This window comes from Capsicum annuum, chromosome 6 (genome assembly GCF_002878395.1).
Source record: "Capsicum annuum cultivar UCD-10X-F1 chromosome 6, UCD10Xv1.1, whole genome shotgun sequence".
Taxonomy (NCBI): Eukaryota; Viridiplantae; Streptophyta; class Magnoliopsida; order Solanales; family Solanaceae; genus Capsicum; species Capsicum annuum.
The window spans coordinates 121,863,986-121,872,033 of NC_061116.1; the positions used below are offsets into that span (position 1 = coordinate 121,863,986).

Here is an 8,048-nt window from a genome sequence, read left to right on the forward strand (position 1 = left end):
CCAGTAGTGGGACGGTCCGTCAGATCCACCATCAAATTTATCCAGTATGTTTTATTTTTTTGACTTTTGGGACGATCAACTTGGTGGTCTGTCAAAAACTTGATGGTCCACCAGTCAGATCGTCAAATACAATCCAAAAACTCATTGTCTTTGACTTTTGGGACGGTCAACTTGGTGGTCCGTCACAAAGTTGACGGTCCTCCATATTGACCAGTAGACCTTCATCCTCAAGCATATTTATGGGTTTGACTGATTTTCAGTGCAACTTAAGATCAAATCAATTTTTAGCTTGAGTAACAGCATTAAAACCATATTTTAAGCAAGACTTCATCTACTAAATCAAATTAAAGCATAAATCATTCAAACTCAACACCATTAGACTAAATCATGAAACAATCCATACCCTTACTCTTCAAATGAACAAGAGGAAAGAAGTAAATGCTCATACCTTGATGTTGCAGTATTCTACTTGCTTGAGACATCAGAGACTGAACTACTTTTAACTTCTATCACTTCTGTCACTCTTTAGTTTGTGATGGGGATAGGGAAAGAATGACCTAGCTTAAATAGAAAAATGATGGAGGAGTGGAGGAGTCTCAGATAGGATAACTCAGTTCAGGTTCTTTGAGTCTTGGAGAAGTGGAAAAATCAAAGGTCATGGAATGGTTACAATGAGTGTACCCGCTCAATTTTATTCTTAAAATCTCATTTCACGTCAAATACGCAGTACTTATAAAGAGTACCGATTTAACCCAAACCAATTCAGAATTAGGATTAAAGTGACGGTCGAATTGACGATCCGTCATAAGTGTGACGGACCACCACTGGGAACATCACCACTCAGCTAAGTTGATGAGTTTCTATTTTGGTATGACGGTTAATGGGACGGTTAACCACAGTCATGATGGTCCAACGAATTGGCTATCACTACTTACCAGAATGCAGGTCAGCAATCTCACTTTTCACGGCTGCTTTGACGGTCCACCATATACTTGACGGTCTGCCACTCATGCCATCATGCCTTATCCAGTGAATGCATTTTCCTTCCTATTTTTGACGGTTGAGTGTGGTGGTCCATCAGTAGTTTGGCAGTCCGTTAAGTGTATCGTCGCAACTTTCCAGTAGCTCAAATGCGCCCAATTTTCCTCTTTATGGCACTTCTGGTCCTGCACACTTCATAAACATATCAAAATTTCCCAAAAACATAAAATAGACTCTACTTATGGTTACAACAACATGTTGTGGGTTGCCTCCCACTAGCGCTTGATTTAACATCGCGACATGACTTAGGTATCTCAAATACTCAGACTTTATCGAGGTAAAAGACATCAACACTTTTTATTAGGTCTTTTGGACCAAGATAAAGTATGATTCTTTGCCTGTTCACTTTCAAGACACTACCATCTTTGTTTTTAAGATCGACTACTCCAGATGAGTAGAATTGGCTATTTTTAAATGGGCCTGACCATTTAGACTTCAACTTACCAAAAATAGCTTCAGTCTGGAGTTGAAAAGAGGACCAAATCACATTTCGTAAATTCTCTCTGTGTAATCCTTTGGTCATGGTATTTCTTCATCCTTTCCTTGTACAAGTTAGCTTTTTTATAAGCTCTGAGATAGAATTCATCCATCTCGTTAATCTGCTCTAATCTTAGATCAGCTGCTTCCTTCTAATGCATATTTAGCCTTTTTAGAGCCCACAAGGCCTTATGTTCTAGCTCAATTGTCAAATGACATGCCTTCCCATAAACTAGTTGATATGGTGACATGCCAATAGGTTTCTTAAAAGTAGTTTGATACACCCACAAGGCGTCATCGAGCTTTTGAGACCAATGTTATCTACTGACATTCACCGTTTTGGCGAGAATGGCCTTGATCTTGCGATTTGACACCTCCATTTGCCCACTAGTTTGTGGGCGATAAGGAGTTGCTACACAGTGTTGTTTTACTCCGTACTTCGCCTGCATAGCCCTGAAGACTTTATTGCACAAATGGGATTCCCCATCACTTATGATTGTTCTTGGTACTCCAAAATGGGAGAATATGTTCTTTTTCAGAAATTCCAGAACTCTTTTTCCTTCATTGTCAGCCAATGCCACCGCTTCTACCCATTTTGATACATAGTATACAACTACTAGGATATATTTCAACCCATACGAGCTTACAAATGGGCCCATGAAGTCAATGCCTCATACATCAAATAACTCTACTTCCATCATCTTGGACATTGGCATCTCATGACGTTTGGAGATTGATCTTTATCTCTGAAATTGATCACATCTACGAACGAGCTCATATGCATCTCTGAATAGTATAGGCCAATAGTAGCCACTCTGCAATACTTTCTGAGCAGTGAGGTCGCCTGCATGGTGACCACCAACAGGTGAAGCGTGGCTTGCTTCCAAAATATTCAGCATCTCCACATCTGGTACACAGCGCCTAATAACACCATCTGCACATCGTCGAAAAAGATAGGGATCATCCCAGAAATACTAGGTAACATCATGAAGGAACTTTTTTCTTTGAAGAAAGGAAAGATTATCTGGCATCACCTCACTTATCACGTAGTTTGCAAAATCAGCATACCACAGAATCTGCTCGAACTTAGCAGCTAGTATCTTCTCATCTGGAAAGGAATCATCAATATCTAACTTTTCCTTGATTGCCTGTTCACAGTCAAGTCTGGATAAGTGATCAGCCACCTGATTTTTGTACCCCTTGCGATCCTTTACATCAAAGTCGAATTCTTGAAGAAACAATACCCGCCGGATTAATCTTGGCTTCGCATCTTTCTTAGCTATTAAGTACCTCAGAGCTGCATGATCCGTGTGGACCACCACCTTAGTCCCTAGCAAATACACCCTGAATTTCTCAAAGGCGTAAACCACAGCTAGAAGTTCTTGTTCAATGACAGTGTTGTTCTTTTGAGCCCCATTCAGGGCTTTGCTGGCATAGTAGATTAGATGAAACAACTTATCCTTTTTTGACCCAACACGGTTCCAAGCGCCACCCCGCTAGCATCGCACATTAGTTCAAATGGATTTGTCCAGTCGGGAGAAATAATAACTGGAGCCTTCACTAACTTCAGCTTAATGCATTCAAACACCTTCCTGCAGTCATCAACAAAAGAGAACTTGGCCTCTTTTTCAAGAAGTTTGCACAATGGGTTTGCAACCTTTGAGAAATCCTTTATAAATCTGCGATAGAATCCTGCATGTCCAAGAAATTTACGCACCCCTTTTACAGAGATGGTGGGAGGTATTTTATCGATAACCTTAACTTTGGCCTTATCCACCTCAATACCTTTCACAAAAATTTTATGACCGAGCACAATGCCCTTTTTCACCATGAAGTGGCATTTTTCCCAGTTAAGGACTAGGTTAAACTCTTTACACCGCTATAAAGCTTGACTTAGATTCAGCAAGCATAAGTCAAAGGAATCTCCAACCACTGAAAAATCATCCAAAAACAACTTCAACCATATCAGAGAAACTCGACATCATGCACCTCTAGAATGTAGCCGGTGCATTACATAATCCAAAGGGCATCCTTTTAAAAGCAAATGTGCCATATGGGCATGTGAACGTCGGGAGCAATGGAGATCTGATTATACCCAAAATACCCATCCAAGAAACAGTACCAACCTTGGCCTACCAATCGATCAAGCATCTGATCTATGAATGGCATTGAAAAGTGATCTTTTAGTGTCCATGAATTTAGCTTTCAGTAGTCCATACACATTCTCCAACCTGTGGCAGGCCTGAGTGGAATTAGCTCATTCTTCTCATTGGACACTACCGTTATGCCCTCTTTCTTGGGCACACACTGTAAAGGACTCACCCATTTACTGTCTGAGATTGGGTACACCACCCCTGTACCTAGCCAATTGATGATTTCTTTCTTCACCACCTCTTACATAGGTGGATTTAGGCAACTCTGATGCTCAGTAGTGGGTACACAATCTTCCTCTAACTGAATCTTATGCATATATATGCCAGGAGGGATACCAATGATATCTGCAATAGTCCAACTAATAGCTCTCTTGTATATCTTAAGAACAGAGATGAGAGCTTCCACCTGTTGTTCACCGAGATTAGCAGCAATAATAACTGGCAGCGTATTTTCACTACCCATGAACACATACCTCAGATGACTAGGTAGCTCCTTCAAGTCTAACATTGGTGGCTCTTCAATGGATGGCTTTGCCAGTGGTGAAGGTCGATTCTTAAGATCAAGATCCAGTTTCTTGGGGGCATAAAAATACGACCCCATTCTTATCAAACCACAGATAGTTTCTTCGTACTCATTAATATCCTCACGATCAAAGTTCATGAGCACAACAACCAATGGCTCAACAGTAAACTGCTCCTCCAAAGATAATTCCAGCTCTTCCTCATAATAAATATCAACTATGGAGAACACATTCATTTCTTTGGGATGCTTCATTGATTTGCATACATCGAAATGCACCACTTCATCATTCATCTAAAATAAAAGCTTATTTTCTCGCAGATCAATAAGCACACTTTCGGTTGCGAGGAAAGGTCGACCTAAGATTATGGGCACCTCGAAGTCCACCTCATAATCCAAAATAACAAAATCTGCAGGAAAAATAAAGGTAGAAACCTTCACTAATACATTATACAGAACTCCAACAGGCTGTTTTACCGACCTATCTGCTATTACAAGCCGTATGTTAGTTGGTGTAGGATCTCCCAACCCCAACTATTTATAAATGGCTAGCGTCATCAAAATAATGCTAGCCCTGAGATCATATAAGGCCTTGGAAAAATCCAAAGACCCCACCATATAAGGAATAGTGAAGGCTCCCAGATCTGCCTTCCTCTGAACTAATGACCTTGTAGTAATCGCACTACAATGATAGAGATTATCAACTGGTTCATAACTTGCTGCTCTCTTCTTTGTCTAAAGTTCTTTCATGAATTTGGCATACTCTGTAATTTTCTCTAATGCCTCAACCAAAGGAATATTTATAGTTAGCTGCTTCAACATAGACATGAATCTACTAAACTTCGTGTCGTCATTCTTCCTTTTCAGTCTTTGAGGGAAGGGCGGTGCTGGTTTTGGCAAATTTTTAACCACAACTTCCTTTTCCTTGTCCTTTTTTGTTTAAATGTAACGGTCTGCTGATAATCAGGTACAGTATCTGGAATAACCCTATCTGATCCTACAGATTCCATAGAATTATCAATATCAGCTTCATCCGCATCTTCTGCTATCACATCAACTACCGGCTTACCCGCATATTGGCTCTCCAACACCTTACCACTTCTAGTGGTAATTGCCATGCACGATCCATCCTTCTTAGGATTTTGGATTGTGTCAATAGGAAACGTACCGGCCTTCCTTTGATTAAGTGTCACCGATAATTGGCCCATTTGCTGCTCCAATTATTTGATCAACGTAGAATGTGAGTCAACAAATTAGTTCATCGAAGATAAATTATTTTTTACCTCAAGTACTCCATTTTCTTCTACTCCCTTCAATAGCTTGGCCATCATGTCCTCCATAGACATCTTCCCAGAACTAGACGTAGCTGCATCATGACTTTCAGGAGGAATATACAACCCACTCCTGTCATTTTTGGTTTTCCAATTTGCTTGGTCATGATCCTTGTATTCGGTTCGATCATAATAGTTCTGACCTTGGTTTCCTTCGCCACTGCCTCAGAAACCCCCTGATTGTTTAAGTAATTAGCTTCCTCTTCAGAATCGGAGTCAGCTCTTCCCTGTGATGTAATAGCTTTAAACTTCTCTGTCTTCCCTGATAATAAATGCTTAGTAAAAAGGTCCATATGCGTTTTCATATGAGCCATATCTTGGTCACGTTCTTCTTCCCTTCGCCTCTATTCTGCAGTCATACCAATAGATACAGTAGAGCTTGTTACCTCAGAATCCCTGGTATGCCAAGCTCTACTCTTCTTTGTCATATGATCTAGCATCTCAGATGCCTCAATAAAGGTAAGATCCATGAATGACCCACCCGCAGCATTATCTACCACTGGCTTGGTCACCAAATTCAAGGCTCTATATAATATCTCTATCGAATGGATATTTGTCATCTGATGATTTGGGCACCGCATAAGCTTCTTCTTGAACCTTTCCCAAGTCTCGAGAAGAGCCTCAGTTGGAAGCTAGCTGAAATTGTTTATCTCATCTCTCAATTATGCTCTCTTGGATGGCGGAAAGAATCTTTCTAGGAAAGCGTCTTTCAGTTGCCTCTAATTGGTGATAGAGTCGGGAGTTAGCCCATTCAGCCATAAAGTTGCCTCTCCAGATAAAGACAATAGAAATAGGTGCAGAAGAATTACATTCTAACCAACCCTTGGATTGTCAAACGACTTGCATGTTGAGATAAAATTAATTAGATGCATATTTGGATCGTCGCCTGTAAGTCCACCAAATAACCCTTTGAGTTACAGCATCTGGATCATAGTGCTAGTAATGTTGAACTTGGCTCCGGGTGCTAAAGGCGGAAGAATAATAGCCCCTGTGGCACCAGCCCCATCCAGTTCATCATCATCATCATCAAAAGTAAACTGCACAGCTCTGCGTCCGAGTCTCATTCTAGCATGGCGATCTTTATTGATAGGTGCAGCCAAATCATATGCACGCCTTGGATTTAATAGCTCATCATCACCCAGATCTTCATCATTGGGATTTGGTGCCCGACCTGGGTTATCGGCGTTCTACTGATTTACTTGCGTAGCTGCTAATGCAGCTAACCTAGCCTGCTCCTGTTGAGCAGTTATTCTTTTAGGGTCTCATTGCGCATCCATTCTGCCAATGAGATGTGGTTCAGGATTTATAGGTAATAATCGTTGACCCGATCTCCATGTATTTGGCATGCACAATAGTCAACTTGTTCAAAACAAAAACAACAAACAAAAAGTAAAGTTTGAGAATCTTTGACCAAAGGGTCTGTTAACTATCACAAACTTAGTTGACAACCGTATTCCCCGGCAATGGCGCCAAAATTTGATAGGCCCAAATTACAAATCTCATTAAAAAGTGTAAGCGGTCACTGTCAAATATAGAACCCAACTTGGTTGGGTGTCAAATCCCACAGGGAATACTGCGCTCACTAAGTGTCGTAATTGTTATTAGACCGTTGATCAGAGTTTCTTAACCAAAATGGGGGTTTGGTTTTTCTTTAATTTGTAAAATGATAAATTGTAACAAGATTAGTTCAACTAATGATTTTCTCTGTATTTCATAACTTTATGAGATTAATCAAATCAGGGTTATGATCACCAAACTGCCAGCGTCATTTGGGTTGTGAATTATTTATGAGTTCCACTTAACAAATTCAATTGCAAGAATGGTTGAATCTTATTCTATAGCCATTAGTTTCTCAACCTAAATGTATAGGTTATCCTATAATTTTCTTAAACTCATAGGATGCCTTATTCTTTTAACCTAATTCTCATGTAAGATAATCCTATTAGGGCATTAGCTATTACTCTAAAGGTTAAGGCCCTTAGAATTCATGTAAACACCTTCTTTTCCCCACAAACACTTTCCTCTCAGACAAGTGGTGTTCTAGGGCTTACGCCCCAAGTTTGCAACCAAGAAAAGTCATGAAATTGAAGAAAATTTTATGCAATGTGATTCAATTATGGAACTCAAATTGATTCCTAACCCATAGATGCATTTCACATTAAGGATCCCATAACCCTAGTTATGAGATTTAGCCAAAACACTCAATAGAAGATAAGGAATTCATTCTTTTATTATTCATAAATAAATTGAAAGCTTACTTACAAAGAACCCCAAGAATTAGTTCTTGAATCTTCAATGATCAGTTGTTTGATACTAAAATTCCCAAAAGTACTTGGATACCAAGGAGTTCAATAGATGAAAACAAAACTTGTAAAAGGTAAAAGATCCGTTCTTAACCCTAAAATTTGGTATTTTATGTCCCATCTAAAAAATAATTTAAAATTTAAAAACAAAAAAAACACATCCCATTTGACGGTCCATATGACGGGCAAAGATCTGACGGTCCACCATCTTTTTCGTCACTCG

The 8,048-nt window shown here is 39.8% G+C and overlaps 1 protein-coding gene across 1 annotated transcript; it reads right to left on the reverse strand.

Moving 5' to 3' along the window:
• Positions 1-1,022: 1,022 nt before the first annotated feature.
• Positions 1,023-2,177, reverse strand: LOC124899516. The gene is made up of 2 exons (XM_047414417.1): positions 1,854-2,177; positions 1,023-1,166 (listed from the first exon to the last, which is right to left on the reverse strand). The coding sequence occupies exons 1-2, from the start codon at positions 2,175-2,177 to the stop codon at positions 1,023-1,025; spliced, it is 468 nt and encodes a 155-aa protein (XP_047270373.1).
• Between the last annotated feature and the right edge of the window lie 5,871 nt (positions 2,178-8,048).

Bases quoted from the DNA above. Each gene is read 5' to 3' on its own strand.
- LOC124899516 (XM_047414417.1), bottom strand. From the start codon at position 2,177: ATGGGCCCATTTGTAAGCTCGTATGGGTTGAAATATATCCTAGTAGTT. The intron at 1,167-1,853 runs GTGAATGTCAGT...TGAAGTGTGCAG, and splicing joins AGGCCATTCTCGCCAAAACG to GACCAGAAGTGCCATAAAGA.